The sequence below is a fragment of the Tetrao urogallus genome (assembly GCF_951394365.1).
Source record: "Tetrao urogallus genome assembly, chromosome: 1".
Taxonomy (NCBI): domain Eukaryota; kingdom Metazoa; phylum Chordata; class Aves; order Galliformes; family Phasianidae; genus Tetrao; species Tetrao urogallus.
In genome coordinates, this window is record NC_136813.1 from 152706866 (window position 1) to 152730119 (window position 23254).

A 23254-nucleotide genomic window follows, 5' to 3' on the forward strand; every position below is an offset into this window, starting at 1 on the left:
GTTTAGTTACTTCCTTTTTTCCAAGAAAGCATTAAAGCTCAGAAGAGAGGAAGCTATCTCCTTTGAAAATATGATTGTGGTTATGTATTCCTAGATGAAGAATAAATAAGTCTCCCTTGCTTTTGAAGTGCTGAGTTTGTCCTATACATCAGCATCTTAATTGCTGTATGACTTTCAGAAATGGTCCCCAAACATTAATCTACTTTGCTTGAATTGTTTTTTTTTAATAAACTCAGCAGTTCCATAGGGCTTCTAAGTCAGGAAAGAATGGAGCTGGTCTCCTAAATTGTATGCAGAGTGTACACCCTGTTATGTCTAGTAAGGAGAATCTGATTATGCTTCCAGAGTGAAATACGAGCAATTGGCCTATCAGTCTTTAGGAAACAAATGAAAAAACAATAATAATAATTTAAAAAAACCAAACCCTCAGCAAGTGAATGAAATGCATTTTATATAGAAACTTAGGACCAAAACATGAATTTATGGCCAACGATGTGAAAGCAATTTAATATCTCTTCTTTTTCTCTTCTCAGACCTTGCAGATAAGGGAAATTGGATAAACCAGAGCATACAATTAGTAAATTAAGTTCTGCATTGTATAATAATATTCTTTTTTCTTTTTTTTTTTTTTTTTTTCTTCCCACAGATACTTTCAGTAGAACAAACATTCAGAAACAAAGAAGTCCGTATTTTTGATTCCCTGCTATCAAGGACTCAGGCAGCATCTTTATTCTATTTCTGCAAAATTTTTTGCCCAGCAGAGGGAGAGCTTTCTTCAGCACTTCTCCATCTGTCCCAGTTGAACTTGACTTCTGTATTTTTCTCATATTACAAATGCCTAAAAACAGCAAGGTAGTGAAGAGAGACCTAGATGATGAGGTCATTGAGTCAGTTAAGGACCTCCTCTCTAATGAAGACTCTTCAGATGATGCCTTTAAGAAGAGTGAGCTGATGGTTGGTGATCAGGAAGAAAAAGATGTGGATGTTGAAGAAGGCTCAGATGTGGAAGATGAAAGACCTGCTTGGAATAGCAAACTCCAGTATATTCTGGCACAAGTTGGATTTTCGGTAGGATTAGGGAATGTGTGGCGATTCCCATATCTGTGTCAGAAAAATGGTGGAGGTAAGTTTTGTGATAGCTGTAGCTGAATGATGAAGCTAATCATTATTATTTAACAAGATTATTGTTAGCACGCATACAGTAACACCTACTGCAGCATGTTAGATTTTTCTTTTAATTTCTACCACACCTTTTGAGGAAAAATCCACGTTCTCTTTATTTAGTGAGACAAACCTGCTACAGTAAGTAGCAGATAATTATAAGATTCCATTTTCTTATTTCGAGGCAGAAAGTGTCTTACAGCTCTTGGGACTTTCCTATTGGTTAACCAAAACCCTGCTAGGTCTTTCTGGAGGTGATGCATTATTTAGAACCTGGTTATCATTGTGCTAAAGTGTTCTTTATAGTACTTGGGGAATAAATCAAAGCATTAAATCTACTTCCACTTTAAAAACCAAAGCACCATTCGGTCTTTACTATTTAGCTTCAGAGCTTTTCTTTTTGATTACCTTTAGCTTGTAGTTCTTTGTTTACTTCCTGTAGATTAGCAAGTGAATTTTTTTTTAACTGATAATGATTAATTTGCATCATAAAATTTACATTAATGGAGTGTGTCTGTTTTATGCTGTTACATAGTTCTATTTTCCTAAATATTTTACCTTTTGCTTAAAACATTATTTATTAGCTGTTCATTTATAGTCTTGAGCATAGAAGAAAGTAGGTGGCTAGAGGCCTTCCTCTGGGATTAGTATTTTATCCTTTCTGTACTGTACTCTGCTATACTACATTAATGTTCATTCTATCATAGCTAATTAGCTGAATTTGAAACAAAACGTAGTTTTTATGCTACAAAAACTGAATCCATGATATAGAAAGTAAAATGAAGAATAACATATAATTCATACTGGATTCCAAAGGTTGAATGGCAAGATTGATGCAAATGAGAAGTAGAGAATTTAGTGTAGAGTATAATCAGCATATATTTCTCCATTTTCTCTTATTCAGTTTAAAAGCTAAAATGGGAGATTTCTACTTTCACATTTTCCATCTCCATGATAAAGTGTAAATTCTTTTACATTTGCTTAGTGCAATAATTTTTTTTCACACTTTTTTTCAACTTTCTTTTCTTTATTCTGGAGGGAAAGTCGTATGGTCTGTATGGAAGATAAAATTTTCTTGATCTGTAACTGTGAAACTGTGTAACTGTAAAACTGAGAAAACAGAAGTTGTATGTAGTTTCTCAAAAAAAAAAAAAAACAACACAGATTTTCAATGAAACAATGTCATCTAGCTTACTAGACAACTTAGAATCAGTCATGAATCAATATTAGTTGAAAAATTAATACTTCTATTAAATAATTCTAGAGCAAACTGATGCTAGTTGAAGATGTAGCTATTAAAATGTTTATATTCTAGATAATTTCATTGTAATGATCAGTCAAGATGTAGCTCAAGACTAATGCATTGCAACAGTTTGAAACTATGAATTTAACTTGGTTGCTAATTTTACAAGACAGAGGAAAGCAAGTGATGATTAGAGCTAAGGCTTCCTTGGCTTTCACTCTTCGGTCTCTCCCAGAGAATGTTTATTGTAAGAGGGGATCAAAGAAGCTAGTGTGCAGCTGTAATGGACTTCAACGTAACAAGGGATGTAGCTGTAACACAGCAAGTATTAAGAGAATTTGAGGCTTCAGTAGTGTGCATTTACTTGGCTTAGAATGAGGAAGCACTCAAAGGAGTTTTAGGATCAGTGAGTAAGGGTGTGAAAGTGTTCAGAAGACCTCATTATAGATCTTTGACTCCTTCACTATCCTTACTAGAGATCCACCTTCTCCCTGGTAGGCAAAACCCAATCTCCTCTGTTGCAGCCTACGGATTAAAAAGCTGATTATTCCTCAATGACTCACAAAGGTAGTTTGCATCAGAAATGAGTATACTCAAAGTAAATTAAAAAGTTTTTTATATTAACCATTTTTACACTATACAACTTCTTTATTGCTATATGAGAACAAATATGTGTGGTTTTTCAGATACACACTTTTTCTGTATAAAAACTTAATAACAATTTCAGGAAATTTGAAATGTCAAGTTAGAACATGAAACAAATTGATATAGCAGTTTAGCTGTACTTCTGTCTTTTAATTCATGTTGCACTTGGAGCAAAAGACAGTAAGAAAACAAATTTTGTAATAATTCTGATAGAAAATATAACTACTCAGGGTAGACTATATAACGTGTTGGTGAAAACTAGCAAAATTTCAAGGAATTCACAATGTTTTCAGTCATCTGAAGATATAGCCAATGTGAATAAAAGAAAAATAATTAACAGCATGATAACAACTCTTAGTTTTTTTAGACAGTGGCATAGGTCTTTGTCTTTCAATATTTAATTATAGTCACAGTGAAGTTATATAAGATAGGAGAGCTGATGTAACAGCTGATACCACCACATGGGAGGGTTCTCTCTCATACTCCACTCAGTTTGCCCTTGCACCTGGCTTCAGTTCTGCTGGCTTCTTTCCTTGTTTTTGGTATCTATCAGATTCTGTGGAATCTGTTGGAACCTGAAGCTCTTCAACCCATTTCTCTGAGAATATGTCCTAATCACAACATCTGGACTGTTTGAATGAGAAAGGAGTTTCTGAAGTTCAGGTTGTTCAGAAAAGGGCAAATTGTTTAGAATAAACTGGAAGAGAGGATCTGGAAGACTTTAACCCAGATCATTAGCACATTCACTTTTTTTTTGATCCACATTTTGCTGTCTGCTAGTACGCTTTATTCCTTAGTTGATGATGTTTTAATACGTTGACTTATCTCAAAACTGGGATGATTCTTTCCTGCCTGTGAAGTCATGCTATCTTTTGTGCCCTGTTGTGGACAAGTGACCCCGGTCTTCATATTTATTCAAAGATAATGCCTTCTATTTGTTTCAAAGGGAGCCACAACAGAGACAAAGAACACAATAACACTACTTAATAGACCAAGTTCTCAGTTACTAAACACTGTTTTTCAACATAGTCACCACCCTTAGAGATGCATTTTTACCAGTGATGAACAAGAGCCTGCATGCCACGCTCTTAAAAATCTGTATGGTGATCCAGAACATGGATGTTCTTCACATCCACGTTTTTCACATCTCTGTCACCAAAGCTGAAACACGCCACCCACATACCACTGTGCTCACATACACTATTTGGTCTCTCTAAACCACTATTTGGTCTCTTAGCAAGCATCAATGAGTGTCAGTGGGTGTCATTTTTTTTCATGTGGCAGAATTCAGTGACACACCTTTGCTTCATATGCAATAAAAACAAGTAAACAAAAGATAAACAGATAAAAGATGTGACTAGCATGAGAAAATCTCTAGCAGATTAATTACCAGTACATTTTGAAAAGAGTGATGTGAGTGAAATCATATCAGGAAGTTTCATAGTTAAGAAGTCTGGATTTTGTATTGAAATATCAGCAGATTGAGCAGTTTTATTCTGTGAGCTTATGAAAAACAAAGCAACTCTTCCTAAGAACTACTGGAAATAGAGGAAATAACATGTAAACTCTTAAAGACTCGGCAATGACTGGATAATTTAGTCTCATTGTCAAATTTCAGAGGAATGGGAATAAAGCGAGTACTCTCTTGTATTTCCAGCACTGATAATATATTCAGCAGCTATGTTACTTAGCTTTTTATCAATAATGTGTAATCAATGGTTTGTGAATTCTTAATTTACACTGTAGCGTCAGGCTCATGAAATTTAGTTTTATCTTACTCAGTGCACTGAAAATGCCTGATTTTTAATTTGCAAGTTTTAATTCTTCATTAGAGCTGATTGGCTAAGGGGATTTAAATGCAATTTTGTAAATAGGCACACATGCTAAATCTGTGTAAGACTACTGACAGGAACACCGTCCAGTCGGTAAAATAGGCTGTAAACCTAGTGATAAAATATAAAACCTCTATTAGTAGAGTTTTCTTGATAAAAGCAGTTTGTATTTTGTAATGGTGAATAAATTCAATTAAAGTAGTTCAGAGGACTTTGATGTTTTGTTGTTCACTTTAATAAATTTGAAGATTTTAACATTTGATATTCAAAATAAGTTAATTTTCATATTGGTAAGATCTTCTTGCAAGCTTTCTATTAGTAAGTATGCTGTAAGTTACAAGAACGCTGATGTCTTATCAAGGCATGGTAAAACTCACCTTCACTGAGTAAGAACTGAATCATGGAATCATAGAATCATAGAATCCTTAGAGTTGGAGGGGATCTTTGAAGGTCATCTAGTTTAACTCTCCTGCAGTGAACAGAAATGAAACAGTAATGAAAAACTACCGCAGCAGCAAGTGAAATTAATCTTTAAAGATTTTAGATTTTTCAAGTTACTTCAAGGAAAAAAAAAGTTCTGTGCTGTCCGGATGATAATAGTTATGTTATATTCTTCTGAAACTGTTTTCTGACACTTCACTCACTAAAACCCATGCCATTTTCTTTTCTTTCTTTCCCTCTTCCTTTCTTTCTTATTTTTTTGCTTTTTTTGTACATTTATAAAAACTTAAATGAAAAGCAATAGTAACATTCCATCTCTATCAATAATTGCTCAATAATCAATAATTGCTAAGCTTAGTATTTATTATAGTATAAAGAGAAATTATTAGGTATCTGATTATGGTACTTGGCTAAATAAAAAAATTAAGATTAAATCTGTGTTGTGCACAATAGAAATATTCACTAGGTCTGAAAATCAAGAAATCATTTTTATTTCTGCTATTAATTCTAATGAAAAAGAATGTGATATATTTTGAATACACATTTTTTCCTTATGAAGTTGAGATGAAAAATGTACAGTAGTGGGTTTTTTAGTAGAAAAGCCAATGTTTAGGACCAAAATATGCAAACAAAGTGATTTTAGAATTGAGAGGTTTTTGAACTATAGAAAGGAGACCTGGGGATACTGAACCACAAAACTGTAACCACCAAAAAGTTGTTCAGTTGGCAGATGTGTCAGACAATATGAATGTAACTAATTTTAGGATGCTGTTCAAGGCTGGCATGTACAGTTCATTGTTTTAATTCAAATAAAAATGATCCTTGTTCAGTATTGCTATCCAAGTACACGTGTTTTCATGGACTGGCAAATAAAAGACATTCTGAACTGTTTCCATAGTGATTCTGTTTTATGATGAAGTGAAGGTGTCTTACAGATTATTGAAGTGTGTCTTGCTTCAGGGAAGGATCCAACAAAATACTTACGATGAGATACTGTGGAGTATGTGAGCTATAGGACAGAGAAGCATTTTGCAGCTTTGATACAATTAGATCATACAACTGTGTATCTAAACCTCATTGTATTTAAACCCAGATGTGCACCATTGACTGTTATGTCCTTATAGGGATGATCAGAAGGACCTCAGCAGGTCCTGTGCACAAGCCCTGAAGAGATGATATCCGCTGGCCATCCATATTGAATTACAGGGTTGTGTAACATATAATGTAATGTGGATTTAGCACCACATTCATTTAACTCATTTAGTAGAATCTGACTGATGAATCTTGCTACTTACATTGATACTGCACCATAAAGCAACCACATCAGCCCAGTCTTTAAATATGTGCTTAACTTTGCAGCCTTGTGATTAAGGTTGTGGACTGGGACACAGAAGAGCTGGGTTCAGTTCCTGCTCTAGTGCAGTCATCCAGAGGGATACAGGGTAAGTCACTTAGGCCCCAATTTTTTTGAGATGTTTAGGCTTTTCTCTGCCTAGCCATGCAATACCTACCTAATTAAGGTATTAGGTATAATTTGCAGTAGTGTTAAAGTATCAAAAAAAAACTATGTACAATTGGTTTCAATGAATTGTACAACCACATTTTTAAAGCTTGTGAAGCCTAAGCTTCCATGTTTTGTTTACAGTGTGAATTATCAGTGTAGTCCTGTCTCACAGAAATTTTGGGAGAATGATGGTGATAAAACAAGAGTACTTAATACTATTATATGTCTTGTACATTCTTTGACAGGCCCCCTCATTTTGGAATGTTGTTACTCTATTTCTCAGTTTTCATCAGATCTATTTCCTTCTATCCTTTTTTTTTTTTAATTTGTTTGTTTGTTTTTAATTATTTTTTTTTTTTTTTATTTTGCAGTAGGAAGTAAGTCCTTTGTGTCTGTAACATTATGTGCATATACAAGGCGAACCACAAGAGATGCCAGAGTACAAACTGGGAATGTAGCTGTTTCTGCAGGACAAAGAATATTTCTATCACATGCTTAAGCAGACAGTATATGAAATAGGCAGTTATACCATGATATTTGTCTCTGTGAAGTAGCACACAGAATATTCTCTAAACTAGTAGTTTATTCAGAGCCTGGTGTAGGTTTTGATCAGATGCTGCTCTAGTGCTTTCATTACATTATCATATTGTCATGAAAATAAAACTCCAAAAGCTGTTTCATTGCTGACAGTAGCCTACAGACTGTAGGGTAGATAAGTTCAATAGATTCTTTGTCTGGTCCATCAGTAGTTGTCTTTTTATTTATTTATTTAATTTTTCCTCTGTATTTTTTTCTTATTTTTCTTAGACTCAAAACTTCAGGTTACTTTATTCTTAGGATCTTCATAAATTCTTTATAACCAAAGGTGATGATGATGTTCTGATGTCCTCGCTGTGTGTGTTTCATGAATAGTAAAATAGGAAATAGACCTAAATAGGAGCAGGTGGTACCATAAAATCTGATGCTTCCTGCACTCCTTATGAAAGTTTAACTTTTCTAAAATAAAGCCTATTCCCTGAGATGAGCCACCTACTAAGGATATGTAAATTATGATGTGTTTTGATAGACTCTTGAAAAAGCCCTAGAAGGTTGTCACGGGGCATGGAAACTGCTTAGCTAGAGCTGAGGATAAATCCAAAATTGACTTTTGAACTGTGCTCAGCTTCTCTGTCATCACATAAGTGATTAGACACTTTACTAGCTCCATCTTCGACCTGTTGTTGTGTAGACTGCTTTGACAAAATCTCAGGTGAATTTCTTTAGCCATATAGTGTTGCGATTAAAAGACTTAGTTTGGGTGTCCAGCACAGTACTCTATATTGCAGCATATGAGTCACACGTTTGAAAATTAGGTACTGTCTTTCTAATTGCTGCTACCTAGATTTTGTTTCAGCTGTAGTCCTATATATTCCTCATCAGCAAAGGTGAAATTTGGCTCTAAACTGTCAGTGCACTTAACATGTGAATTTTGCTTGCGAGTAGTTTTGCTGGTGGAAATAGATGGAGATACACCTTGAAGTTAGAATTGTATGTGACCACTTCCTGGGAATACAACCTTGAAAAGAGGAAATGTTTTACATACTTATAAAAGATGAAGTAACAGTTGCATTCTCAGAAGTCTTTAGCAGGAGCTTGTGAGTAGTCCAGGTGGGCTATCTGGTTCTCTGATAACTCTATCTCACTTCTTCCTCATGCCTAGAGTCTGGTAGAAATGGGGCAAGGTTGTTGTTTGCTTAGCTGAATAGGATCAGTGTTCTGCCCTTCCCAAGCATCTGAAGTGTATGTGGGGAAAAAAAAAAGTCTTTTGAAACTGCAATGAAGATTGGATGAAATTCAGTGTTGTAATAGTGCAGCACACTCTGTATTTCCTTTATAAATTCAAGCTTGCTACTCTGTTACAAGTCCAAATTCAGAGGGTTTTTTTAGGAAATGATGATTGTACAAAAGAAGTTTGTTCGTGTGCCCAGATTTTCACATAAGCAAAAGTAATGACTCGAACAACCAAGATTAGGTAATGATTCACTTTTAGTAAAGTTTGCCTCGAAACATTTCAGTGCTTTAGGAATAAGCTATCTCAGGGCTTTTCTGATCTTACAAGATTTATGATCAACATCCAAGTAAAATCACTCTTTATATGCAATAGAAAAAGCTTTGCAATGAATAATGCAAACTTGAAGGTATATGAGTTATGTCAGACTGTGGCTTTATTCACTCAGATTTCTACTTTGTTCCTTTTGTAGGTGCCTATCTTGTGCCATACTTAATCTTGCTACTGATCATAGGGATTCCGCTCTTTTTCTTGGAGCTTTCTGTGGGGCAGAGAATCCGCCGAGGGAGTATCGGTGTATGGAATTATATCAGCCCTAAACTTGGAGGAATTGGATTTGCAAGCTGTGTAGTAAGTTTGTTTGTTTTTTTTTAAACCTTAATTCACTTCCAATTTGTATGATTTAGACTTTCTGTTTTCCTACAAGGAAAAGGCACTGACCTGTAGCTAGGCTATAAGGTCAATTTACACTGTTTAGGAAGTTCTTAAGTTAGTACAGTAAAAATGCTTATATGGATGTACTTGTTAAACCAGTTAACTTGTTTTTTATGATTCATTGGAGATTAGGAACTTGGGAACAGATTAGGCTTCTGGGGGGGAAAAATAAGCCTGTGAAAATATAGATGTCATATGATAAATACAGAGAAAAATGAAAGTGAGAAAGTTGTCATTAAACAAGGTTTAGGAGAAGAACCCAGTCAGTTCTTATTCTGACTTATTTTAGTGAAAATTAAGTTGTATGTCTGACCTTCAGAAATCTGCAAAATTGTAATGTTAGTGGGTGTTTTTTTTAATTTTTGAATTAAAAAATGTAGTTCATAAATTTTACTTTTTTTGGTATGTCTTTTTTTCTTTTTTTTCTTTTTTGTCTTTTTAATAGGTATGCTTCTTTGTGGCTCTGTACTACAATGTCATTATTGGATGGAGTCTGTTTTACTTTTCCCAGTCTTTTCAGCATCCGTTGCCATGGGACCAGTGTCCTCTAGTAAAAAATGCATCCCATACATGTAAGTCTGTTAACATTCTTTTTTATCATGCAAACACAAGTCCGCACACTAAGTAAAACCAAGTCTTTCTGCTGAATTTCACTGGATTTTCATCAGGGCTTATTGGGAAAAAAGTATGAATTAAAAGTCTGCTTTTAAAACTATCTCTTTTTATTGCTGGTTATTGTTGACATAACTGAAGAGAATGGAAAAGAGATTTTATTGTCTCTTTTTTTTTTCTGAAATGCTGAATAGAGTTTCCTTCTTAATTCTCTATTGTCATTTTGTCAGTCACATCAAGTTTGAGATTTTCAAACTAAAAAGATAAAAAAATGTGCTTTAAACAGATATTTGTGGGAAAAAGTGTTATACACAAAGCTGGTATTGCATTTTAATAAGAAAAAATACAATAACTAATCTAAGACAATTGCAAAGGTTTTGGAAAAGAACATTGCAGTCAACAGCATTTCTAATAAGTAATAAAATCAGGTTGCTTAGTATGTTGCAGAAAAAAAAATGTAAAATACAATTTCATAACTTCTTTCTGATTCTGATACTGCTTTTCATGATGAAAAACAAAGGTAGAAGAGTTGTTTCTCCATTTCTTTTAGTATGGCATACATCCTGGAGATAAAGTAAGAGGGGTTGCACTACCAACAAAGCAGAAAATGGGAAACTGTAAACATCAATGAAATTTGTATGGCTAAAGCAGTTTTTGCTTTGTACACCAATAACAATTAGATCATTGGTCTTTTTTTTTTGTTGTTGTAATATGTCTTATATGGAAGTATTATGCAATAGCATGAAAAGTTTCCTATACTTTGATTTCAGTTGTGATAATTGCACACATGGGATTTGTCTCGCTATTGAAATATGAAATATTTGTTTTTACATATTTTTAAATCAGATCTTAAATTTTTATTTATTATCTTTTGTATTCCTCTCCCCCTCCTTTAACGAATACCATAACTACGGATATTTGAAAAGCTGTACGATGTTTATAAATGGTCTTTGCAAGAGTTGCTTGCTTCAATTGTTTGAAATAAATAATTAGTATTTGTGAATGTTGGCACTCATTAAAATCAGCTGTATTCCACAAGCATTGGACTACAGGACCACGGTTGAGCCACAGTTTTTGTCTGTTTACGTGTTCTTATCCACCTCAAATGGTAAGACAGAGTTTTTCAGCCTAACTTCAGGAGAGGTCATTTAAACTTAGCTAAAACACAGAAAAGCGTTACATTTGATATCATCCTGACACTTTTGACAGTTTATTTTGGTGAAGATCTGATGCCTGCAGTATTTTTCCCTTGTTTTGTTTAATCACCTTCACTCAGGACCTAGCTTAAAAATATGATTGATTGTCAAAAATAATTTATAAAAATGTCAAGTAATTTTTTTTTCTTTCAAGAATTATTTCTGTTTCTTTGTATTATATACCTGGATGCACAAAATTTCTTAAACTGTTTGATAATATGAATAAGGCAGAATTATAGTACAGTAAAAGTAACTGTTGGAATGTGTAGCACCTTTCCTAAGAACATAGGCATGAAGGAGCCTTTTTTTCGTTTTCTCATCACTTTAATATTGCTGTGTTATTAACATTTGTAATTAAGTGTCGATTTGATTTCTGTGTCAAAGCAGACACAATTGATAATGATCTTCGTATTTTTTTCAAAATTATTGGAACTCAGCTTTCAAATTCAGAGGTAGAATTTTCACAGAGAATAACTCGAGGTTTTATGTATAGAAAATCTAAAGGGTTAAAAATGAAGTGTAAGTCTTTATCTACTTAACTAAAAAATTATTTCTGCTGAGGACTTGTATTGACGATATGGAGAGGAGTATGTAAGACCAAAAGAGTCTTTTAAAAAGTTATATCCAGAACTTTCAATTGATAGCACTTCCATTTTCTTTTACTCTCTAAATTCAATTTCTCTGTCAGCATTGAAGGCATGATTGAAATTATTGGAAATTGATACAAGTTTACAGTGAAGTGTTGGGAAAATACTTCTGTCCTAAACCAATCTTTACTTGCTAACGTGTCTTGACAGTTGTGGAGCCAGAGTGTGAAAAGAGTTCTGCAACAACCTATTACTGGTACAGGGAAGCACTGAATATTTCCAGCTCTCTGTCAGAGAGTGGGGGTTTAAATTGGAAGATGACTATCTGCCTGCTGGCTGCCTGGGTCATGGTATGCCTAGCCATGATCAAAGGCATTCAGTCTTCTGGCAAAGTGAGTATGCTGTTTACCTAAATGACAAGTGTTTTACTTTGAAGCATTTAAGAGTTATTTCACTACATTTTTTTTTCACCACGCCCTCTGTTCTTTCATTAAATATGTAGGAGTAAGCTGTGTGCTGTGACTCACCCCACTGTTTGTACAATCCCTACTCTCTTAGTTAAGCATTAAAACTAGTATTTTTCCTTGTGAACTGTAATTTAGCAGGGATTGAGATCTGAAGAAAAATGATTTTGGTTCTTATCAACATAACTGTTGCAAATAACTGGAACTTGGCCGTGTTGAACTGTTAATGCAGCATGAGCTTGTGTGCTTCTGAATGTCTAGGGAATTAAGTTTCTGAGTATATCTGTAATGCTTAGAATGATTGCAATTTACCTAGGCCCTCAAAATTCCTTGCATTTGATTTTTATTGCTACTGTCATCATTATCCATGCTTCTGTCATTATCACAGTCAGGATTCTGGGTTGTTTCTTTGATTAATGACCAAACATCCCTTTGGATCTGAGTACATCACTTTGACTTCTTTCCCATCCAGCCACATAGACTGACCAGTGAATGGTTTTCTGAGATCTGTTCCTCAGATGAGATCTATTGTTAATTCCTGTCACCTACTAATTATTTGCTATTAGGAATTTTTTTTTTGTTGAGCAGGAACTGTCTTTGATCTCTTCAGTGTACTTTAATGTATTTCAGCTACAGAAATGACTTTCAAGTGTAGCAATAGAATTGATTTACTAAACTTTAAAGCAGAGAAGAAATTTGCTTTTCAGTACGGAGAGTAAAAGATCATATTTGATTACGAATTTTTTATTTCCCGCTGTTAGATAATGAGTCAATCATTGTGCCATAAATATATTCTGTTTGATGATACAGAAGCCCAGAATTGTTGATCTTCACATTAAACAGTAAAAACAAAACAAAACAAAACCTTAATCCGTTAGAAACTGTGCAGCGTTACGCTTCTGGATTCTCAAGGCCCTGTGACATTTTGTCATCCAGTAGTCAAAGCAATATTGGTTTCTTGCTTTTATGGGTCAAACTAATGAGATCTTGAATGATTCTGTAGCTCAGAGAATATCCCCAGTTTTTCCTTTTTTTCTTTTTTTTTCCTGCAATAAGCACTCCTTAGTGGTTTGACTCCATTTGTTGAATACTTTCCAGACTGCTGCTTCTCTCCTTTTGAACTCAGACTTTCTGTTCATACTCCATCTTTATCGTATCGTGTACTTGAGTTAAAGTGCATTTGCAAAGGGAAACATTTCTGAAACTGTTTCTGTCTTTCTCCTCATCTTCTCCTTGTCTACTCTCACAGTTTCCCTAGAAGGCTTACAGTTTGTTGTTAGTTAACTTATTGGCAACTGTATTGTTTTAGTACAGTATGGAATTGATATGAGTACAGTCTTGTGATTTTGCTCTATTCTGCAGGGAGCATGTTTTGTATATTTCTTTGTGAACAAATAGTTTTAAATTCAGCCATATGTACAAAAGGTACTGAGTGTGAAACTTTTGAAAATAATATCAACTGATGTCATGTTAAATTTCTTTCTAATGTTTTTTTAGATCATGTACTTTAGTTCCCTTTTTCCTTATGTGGTGCTCTTGTGCTTTCTGGTCAGAGGACTGCTCCTTAATGGATCATTGGATGGAATTCGTCATATGTTCACACCTAAGGTATGTTCTAATGTAATATTTTTTTTTTTCAGTGTATTTAAAGATTTGGGGGCAATTTGGCTATTTGTGAGTGCTCTCAGATAAGCATATTGCCTTCATAGAAGATGGATTGTTTTCCTGTTTGATTGTTTCCTTTTTCCATTGCTGTTGACCTCGGTGCCAAAGCATCTAGCCCTAAGGTCCATAAGGTTCCAAGTGTTCTAAATGTATATGTGAAGTTACCTCCCTTACATGGTAGTTCCCTGAGTTACCTGTTTTTACAAAGCAACTGAAAGTGTTGTTTATAGGAATGAGAACGTTTAGCAAACTTGATGAGTTCAGCAATGAAAAGAGGTGTGCATTTTTAATCTTGTGATTCTCTAGGATTTAAATGCTTCGTTCTGGAGTGTCGTAGTGTTGATTCCTGTCATAGATTTAAATAATTAATTTGTCATTTTTGAAAGGATCTATTTCTTTTAGAAATAAACTTCACTTGAATTACAGAGTTGTGGTTCTGCAGGAACTTGCAGGCTACTTAGGCAAATTTGGGGAAATCTGAGGAACAGAGAAAAGTAATGCTTATTGACTAAGGAGTAATCTATAGCAGAGAAGGAATGCAGACCTCTTGAATTTTAATCTGGTTTCTCAGTGTCAGTATTCTTTCTTTAACTAGAAAAGTACCAGTGCATCCTGAGAAGGAATCAATACTGAAACTCCTCTTTAATATCCACCCTGTACCCTTTATTATTTCATCTTTCATGCAACAAAAGCTGCAGTTGATCCTCACTTTATAGTTAATTTCATCATTTAATTATATAATTTTTTCAAATGTTCAAATAAACAATCTTTGAAGACAGTCTGCCAATTTATCATTGTTATTATCAAAACCTAAGTTATGGTTTAAATCTGAGATTAGGAATCATGTCAAGTCAGATGGAGAACATGTAGACATAAACCTTCAGAAGTATCTTTATAAAAATCTCAGAATGTTTCTGTACTTAAGCTTAACGTGGGTTGTAGGCTCCCAGGAAACGACCTAGGTATTCAGACTCCCCTACATTTTGTTGTTTCCATGCAGTCTGTGAAAACAGAGAAGTGTTTTATTAAGTAAACCTGTTAGATTTAGTAAAATGAAGACTAGTCCTGTAGCACCCTCTTGTGGAATATCTGTAGCATGACTCTGATACGAGCAAGTTGAGCTACTCGAGCATTGAAATTATTTAAAAATCTATACATTTGACAGTAACAAATTTAGTGTAATAAAGCCCTTTTTTTCAAATGTGTTTTATTTTTGGGTGTTTACTTAGAAGACTGTGTTTATTATCTCTGTATAACAACTGCAGACTTTTTTTTCTTAGAATAAGATAGTCTTCTGTTGCTTGCTTCAGCCTTTCAGTCTTACTGTTTTTATTAAGGTTTGAATTTAGAAAAAAAATATTTGAAAAAGCAAGGTTATAATATTTGAAGAAGTAAGGTTTGTCATTGTTAAGTGGACAGAGCTGGATCAACTCAAGAAGACGAAATATTGAAGTATGCGCTTTTTTATGATTCAGAGTTGAGAAGGATTTTAGATACACAGTGACTAATAACTTTAAACAAAGCTGTTTATTGAAGTCTGATCATCTGAAGAGCAAATGTTTATGGAGTTAACATTTGAATTGAGATGCGTAGATTAGTTGTTCCTAAAATACATCACTCATTTAACTTTGATCTGGATGCTTTGAACTTGTCATAAGGGAGATTCTACTTGTGCACTATACAAATTCCAGTGACTGAGTGTTTGTTTTACATGCTATATTTTTGCTTTACATATTTGCATGTAATAGAACTCCATATAAGAATGTGTATTTCGTATTCAACTTGTTGCTTTTTAAATTAAAAACAAAATAAAAAAAAATGCAATGTACTTAGTACATTTATAAATGGGTTTATCTTTCCAAAAGAAATCTTAACTCTAGTGCCTGTCTGTACAAGTATTGTAAAAATAAGGCAGACAAGTACTACGAATTAAAAATGACAGATGTTTTCTCTGATTTCACAATGTAACTAACTGGTATTTCAGTTGTCACATAACTTCAGTAGTATCTCATTCTATTGTATAGAATATTTCTCTTTAAGATTTATATTGTATAAATTAAATGGAAATTCTGGGCTGTAAGTACACACAACTTAAAGTGTTACATTCAGCTTTATCATAATGAAAATATGTTTGTAGTGGGGTACAGTGGGCTATTAGTGTTTTATGATGTAGGTTGTCTTCATGTGTTGGTTTTTTTTTTGTTTGTTTGTTTTGTTTTATGTGTGTAACAGAAGTGCATGTTATAGCTGACATATATTGTATCTAATTTCAAACAGCTTGAAATTATGCTGGAGCCCAAGGTCTGGAGAGAAGCTGCTACTCAGGTGTTCTTTGCCTTAGGGCTTGGATTTGGTGGAGTCATTGCCTTTTCAAGCTACAACAAGAGAGACAACAACTGCCATTTTGATGCTGTACTGGTGTCCTTCATCAATTTTTTCACTTCTGTGCTGGCAACCTTGGTGGTGTTTGCAGTTCTGGGCTTCAAAGCCAATATCATAAATGAGAAATGTGTTATCCAGTATGAATATCAATTTTTAATTATTATTCTTATGGTAAATTTCATTTATGAATGCACATAGATCATCAAGTTTGATTTCTCTGTTTTATTGTGTTTTACAGAAATTCAGAGAAGATTTTAAAACTTCTGAAAACAGGAAATCTGAGCCAAGATATGATCCCACATCATATCAATTTCTCAAGCATTACAGCAGAAGATTACAATTTAGTTTATGACATTATTCAGAAAGTTAAAGAAGAGGAGTTTGATTCACTAGGCTTGAAATCTTGTAAAATTGAAGATGAGCTTGACAAGGTGAGGGAAATAAATACACCTTAAATAAAAATATTTAGGATATTTAGGAAGAGGGAATATTTGTAATCCTGAAATAAACTGAAGTATACCTATCAGAATCGGTACTCTTCCCTATAGCAGTCTGTATGAAAATATGATTATGTTGTGGATCTTATTCTTGCTCAGGTGAGCACTTTTGAGTTTGACATCTCCACTAATTTCTATCATACTGTAACCATAACATTAGTCCTCAAGAGATGATAAATTTTTGAAGCCCTGTTTGACCGCAGGCATTTTTCCAAATTGTAAGTAGAGATTTATCTATTCAACATCTCAATTATGTCTTTTATTGTCAATATTATTCAATATTATTTTATATAGATATCACTTCAGTGGAAATGGAAATAGTTAATTAATTATTAGACATTTGTTTAATTGACATCATCCTGTTTTGAAATCTTTGTGATAAACCATACAAGTACAGAACATTTTTTTAACTTTATTACAAAGAAACTTCGAGTTTGAAACACTGAACTCTCTGCAATTCTACCAACATTTGAAGCTGAAATATAAATTAGTGACTTAGACATTAAAAAGTTTTGTAATATTCCAACCTTTTAAATCTGAAACACGGATACAGAAATGAAGTCCTTTATATACTACAGTATCTCCTATTCTGATATAATACCTCTATGCAAAATTACCTGTAAAAGAGCAAAAAATTACATTGTTAATAGAGCATGAAGTTAAAATGTCACTCAACTGTTACTGCTAAGACTACTGCTACTATCCATGAATTATAATGTGGATTTTTTTTTTTCTGACAGGCTGTTCAAGGAACTGGTTTAGCTTTTATTGCCTTTACAGAAGCAATGACCCACTTTCCTGCTTCTCCCTTCTGGTCGGTCATGTTCTTCCTTATGTTGGTAAATTTGGGACTTGGAAGTATGTTTGGAACCATTGAAGGCATCATCACACCCATTGTTGATACTTTCAAAATTAGGAAAGAAATTCTTACTGGTGAGTTTCACAACCTTTCTTTTCTTATCAGAGCAGTAAGCCAAAAGTACTAAGTCTTGATTTTTTGACTTCAAACTTTTCAGTACTTACATTTAACAGATGAGAAAATGACTGTTCCAGACTGTACATCCACACATGTGCATGTTAATATTTACAAGTAGATACTTCTTCTGGATGCTACAAGAGCTGGAAGAGAGAACTTCAATTTAATAGAGAACTTCTGTTCAAAATTACTTTATGTTAAGTTCTTCTGAAAATTGTTGTTCTTACAACTCATATTTCTGTCCTTCATTCCAGTCATCTGCTGCTTGGTAGCATTTTTTATTGGCCTGATCTTTGTGCAGCGCTCTGGAAATTATTTTGTCACGATGTTTGATGACTACTCAGCTACTCTGCCCCTGCTTATTGTGGTCATTTTGGAGAACATTGCAGTTACCCGAATTTATGGAATAGAAAAGTAAGTTAGAGGAAATATATTCCCCTGTTCATATCAAGAGTATTCATTACAATACTTATTGCTGTTATAATTCTAAACCACCAACTATTTGCTATGAACACATAAATTCAAGTCAGTAGAAAGATATCCTTCTTCGTAAACTAACTGTAAGACAAAGAAAAGCAAAACAAAATGAGCGCAGTAGGAGTTAAGGATGAAAACAGTAATTTATTTTTGCAATTATTTCTTGCTGGTCTGTATGATTATAAAGCTGTTATTCTTGGTGCAGTAAAGGAGCCCAAGTGGGTCATTCTGGACTTGACTCCAGTCTTAAAAGAACAAGTTTGGAACAAAGCATAGTGTGTCAGGTGAAACCCATAGAACAAATAAAGAATGCAATAAAAGAGTCAAAATTAGAGGTGGAAAGAAGGATGGATGGGCAAATATCGGGAATTTGTATATGTAAAGTAAGGAAAGTAAGGAAAGGATTTGAAGAAGTCATAGAAGTGGTCTAAGCAGCAGATGAGGAGCATTTTGAACAAATCTGCAGTATTTTGGGTAGTCTGAGAGAAACAAACTCTAGTGGCTGTAACAGTAAGAAGGGTTTCATTTACTATTTATTATTATGGGGTGTTCTCGCTTTTAAATGTTCTTTGCATTAGTCATGAGGGAAAAAGTAGGAAATTATAGCAAAGAATAGGATGAAAACTTAAACGGAGGAAGCATGTTTGATAAAAAAAAAGTTTAGTCTTCTAGCAGTGATGACTGAGGAGAGCAATGAAGACCACTGTATCTTTAATGTTTCTACATAATTTGACAGAAACTGTAAGAATGTGAGATTGGTGGCTTATAAGAAATATTAATAGAGTGAAGAAGGTGATGAAAGACTTTCAAAATGAAGAGAATGGATTTACGTTTCATTAGTTGTAGAGCTGGGGAACGCGGAAAGAAAAGGCAATCTTTAGAGGGCACAAACCATTTGCAAATTCAGCTTCTTTTTAAGGGTGTGTTTCACTATGGTGTAAACAAAGAATAGAATAGCCCAAACTACGTGGTTCAAAATTTCTTTCAGTGTTTATGTGACAGTAACTTCACATGTGTGACTGCTCTCAAAATGTATTTATTGCTATAAGAACTTTATTCATGCACACATTTCAATAGGGAATAGGACCACAAGGGAATTAAAAGAGAATCAAGGCTTGAGCACACTCCAAAAGAATTAGCTCTAAAAATATTCTCTTTTTCTACTGGCTCTGGAACAATGTGCTCCATCAAGAATACAAAAATAGTTTTGTTCAGATCATAACTTGCAATTTGGAGGCATAAGAAGGCAGATTTAAAACTTCACAAACTTATTTCAGCAGCTTATATGATGCAAACCATAACTTATGCATAAAGATATTCTTTTACACTGCAGTACACATATGGATTCTAAATTATTTTTGCAAAGTTTATAAGATGTGTTGTTTTCACATGTGCTCAGAAGTGATGGCACATGTCTCAGCAAGCATTAGGCAAGCATTAAAAAGATTTTTGTAAACTTCTGTAAATTAAAGGTGAGTTTAAACATATTTCCAGAATGGTTTAACAAGCTGCTCACATGCTAAATTTAGCCTACTACATTCTCCCTTAAGGCCCTCTTCTGAGGAGGGGAGGAGGGCTAGTATCTTATTTGGCCTGGCAGTTGCTCAGTCCAGCTGCTTTCTAATGCTCAGATTGACAATGGGCCAAGGAGGTGTAGGTGAATAGTAGCTACGACTAGGTTTGGCCTGCTTTGGAAGCAGTGTCCACTTTTTCTTCTACCTTCATAAAAACTGGAAAAGGTCATAGGCTACGTCCATGACATGGTTTCATCTACAGCGGAAGGTGGTCTGGTCTGCCTCTAAAATCTCACCCTTTCCACTGCCTAGAGTACCTAAACTGCTCATGTAGTTTACTACTCATTGCAGGATAAGGCCGTCTATATGAGGCAGAAACAGAATTTCAAGTTTGTCAGCCTCCATGAAAGTGACAGAAACAGAAAGGGTATTTCCTGTAACACTCAACCTTGTTAATAGAAGCTAATAGAAAATACCTTGGTCTTCCAATTCTGCTTTGATGTTTACTTCTACACGAAAGATTATTCTTCGGAAAATACATGGTAACACACAGTATCATTTGAATTCACAAACTAATTGAGCCTGTGTTTCAAGGGAGTAGTTGTAAATGTAAACTAATTGGTTAGTAAAATTACAGGTATTTCACTGCTCACCAAAAATTATCTATTTAATGCACTTTAAGATGCCACTAGTCCCAATTTTCAACAATCCAACATTATAACTTGGATGAGGCATTAAACTTGGAACCTAAACTTTATTGACTAGAAGGGCATTCACGCTATTTTACTGTATTAGTTACAGTGTATTATGTCTGAATCTTCAGTGTTCAAAAGCTAGTTTACTGAGTCATTACACTGTGGAGTAATTTTTTGCTCAACTCTTCAGAACTGTAATAAGGTTTTATTTTTCACGCCTTCCAGTCAGCTACAGTGCAGGCATTTCTATATATACATTTTGCCAGCTTGTCTATGCTTTCAAATTAGATACTATCAACTACAACATTTGAAATCTCAGTGGCCAGGGTAACGATAACCTTTTATTTCCTTCACAGATTCATGGAGGATCTGAAAGATATGCTTGGATTTTCTCCAAGCCAGTATTATTACTACATGTGGAAGTACGTTTCACCTTTAGTATTGTTATGTTTGCTGGTAGCTAGTATTGTCCAAATGGGATTAAGTCCTCCTGGCTACAATGCATGGATTGAAGATACGGTATGTATATACTAGATGTCATTGCAATCGTAGTAATCAGATATGAAGTATTTCAGAAGTATGTGAAAAAAAAAAGTTTTCAATTACAATTTCAATATATCAGTATAAATAATTATATAGTGATTAACAATCTTTTAAATTTTGAAGTCATTATTTTGCGTTAAAACATAACCACTTGACATGAATATATGTGTTTTTTAGTAAGTTTTAGTTTGTTGGTGTATGTTGGATATGTTCTAAGGGCAAGAGAAGTTGTTCACTTTCACTAAATTTTATCTTACTACAGAGAACTGTTGGTATTTCAGATACCACATCAATTTTTTACTTGGAACTAAATATTGAGATTAGCAATGTGATATCTTTTCCTTTTGGGGGACAGGTAGTATCTGCTTGTGGTGGTACCTGCAGGTAGTGCCTTATGTGAAACTTGAATTTTAATCCATACCATGATCATCTTAAGCAAGTCCAATGGCCTGACTTTTGAATTCAGTATGCCTCCAAATTGCAGGCTTTCCCATTGTAAAATTGAATACTAATTGAGCTGTTAGACAAACTGAGAGTGTTGTCCAGTGATTCATGCTTGGAGTAGAGAGGCATGCTTGTGGGGTAGAGTCACTGGCCCAGTAAATGAGTTACAGTTTATGTGAAGTTTAGACAGAGCAGAACAGTTCCACAAGGTGATCTGAAACAGTCCCTGTCTACTTCAGCTGTTAGCCTACCAAACAAAGGTCTATTTTCCAGGCATGGTTACAGATGCCACTGCATGCTGCTCTGCTGTTTTAAAGGATCAGGGAATTACAAGCAAATTTAGCAGAAGGTTGAATATGAAAATCCTGATTTGGGCTCTGCTTCAGTGCTCTGAGAGTGTGGGAAACTTTGGGATGGCAGTTTGGTCCTGCTCCCTGGCAGGAAAATACCAATCATACATTCCACGGTTGTTCAACTTCAAAACCTTCAGTGATGCCCACATTGTGGATGCAAGATGACAAGCAGATTAGCATATATTTGAAAACTTCAGGACTTAGTGAGAACTGCAGATTTGCTCTTTTTAAAGTAAAGATTTATTTAATCTTTTTCTCTTTGCATTCACAGGCTACAGAAGAGTTCCACAGCTATCCAACATGGGGGATGATCGTCTGTATATCTCTGATGGTATTAGCCATACTGCCGGTCCCAATAGTCTTAATAGTGCGCCGCTGCAACCTTATTGATGACAGCTCTGGTAGCTTGGCATCTGTATCCTACAAAAGAGGCCGAATAATAAAGGAGCCTGTTAATCTGGAGGGAGATAATACAAGTCTAATTCATGGGAAGAGTCCAAGTGAAGTGCCATCTCCGAACTTCGGGAAAAACATATATCGAAAACAGTCTGGATCACCAACTCTGGACACTGCTCCAAATGGACGCTATGGTATCGGATACTTAATGGCAGATATGCCTGATATGCCAGAATCTGACTTGTAATTGCAAAAAAAAAAAAAAAAAAAGAGTTCTCTGTTTGTTTCTCCTCTTGCTGATCATGGCTCCCCTAAGAGAGGCGGTCGTATTCACGTACTAAGGTGCAATCTCAGGTGCTCCATAGTGACAGTCTTCAAGATGTTATGACTGTCTGTACAGGTTGAGAAAACTCCCTTTGGATTAATTCTCTGAGTTTCATTTGCACTGAAGAGAATAAATGGAAAATCAATGGCAGCCTACATCTGCCAGTGTAGCTGAAAATTTGTTTTTTTAAAATTAATTTCTAATTTTAAAGCCTTCTTTCACTGAAGCCCAGTGATAAAATTCCCCACTTAAATAATGTAATATTTCTGAGGTAATATCACTGACTTTTTTTTTTCTGCTTCCAGATTAACTCCCCAGTATTAAAAGTGAGCTCTGAAGAAGTTCACCAAACCCTTTTGTGCACACGTTTGTATATACCTTATGTAGATATGCTGTACTTATTTTGTTAGCAATGATTATTACCTAGGCTATTAGCTGAGTAAAAAAAACCTGCAAACTATTTTCTTATGTAATATCTGTATAGAGCAATAGTATTAGAAAAATCGAGGAGTAGACTTATGGGAAGGCAAGAAAAGATTCCCTGTTCACTGGGGACTACATAAACTGTATTTGTATACGAGGGCTGTTAAGAAAGTAATGCCTCCTATTTTATTATATTGGCCAATGGCATCAGAAGTGGATGTTGGTGGTGTGGCAGCAGAGGTTGAACCTTGCCACCAGTAATCAGTTACATTTTGGTGTCATGTGACAGCTGCTGAGGGGCATTCTAACAAATGGCATCTGACTTGGAAGCGCATATGATGCAAAGATGTGTCACTGAAGTCCTCCATGGGAAAAAAAATGGTACACGTTCACCTTC

The 23254-nt window shown here is 34.6% G+C and overlaps 1 protein-coding gene across 1 annotated transcript; it reads left to right on the forward strand.

The window, feature by feature from the left end:
• Window positions 1–834: 834 nt before the first annotated feature.
• SLC6A15 (solute carrier family 6 member 15) lies at window positions 835–22356 on the forward strand (the record flags this gene model as incomplete). The annotated part of the gene is made up of 11 exons (XM_079549353.1): window positions 835–1123; window positions 9067–9224; window positions 9754–9880; window positions 11914–12095; window positions 13665–13775; window positions 16110–16351; window positions 16453–16645; window positions 17452–17644; window positions 17942–18101; window positions 20730–20892; window positions 21985–22356. 11 exons carry the CDS (start codon window positions 835–837, stop codon window positions 22354–22356), a joined length of 2190 nt encoding a protein of 729 aa, XP_079405479.1.
• Window positions 22357–23254: the final 898 nt, after the last annotated feature.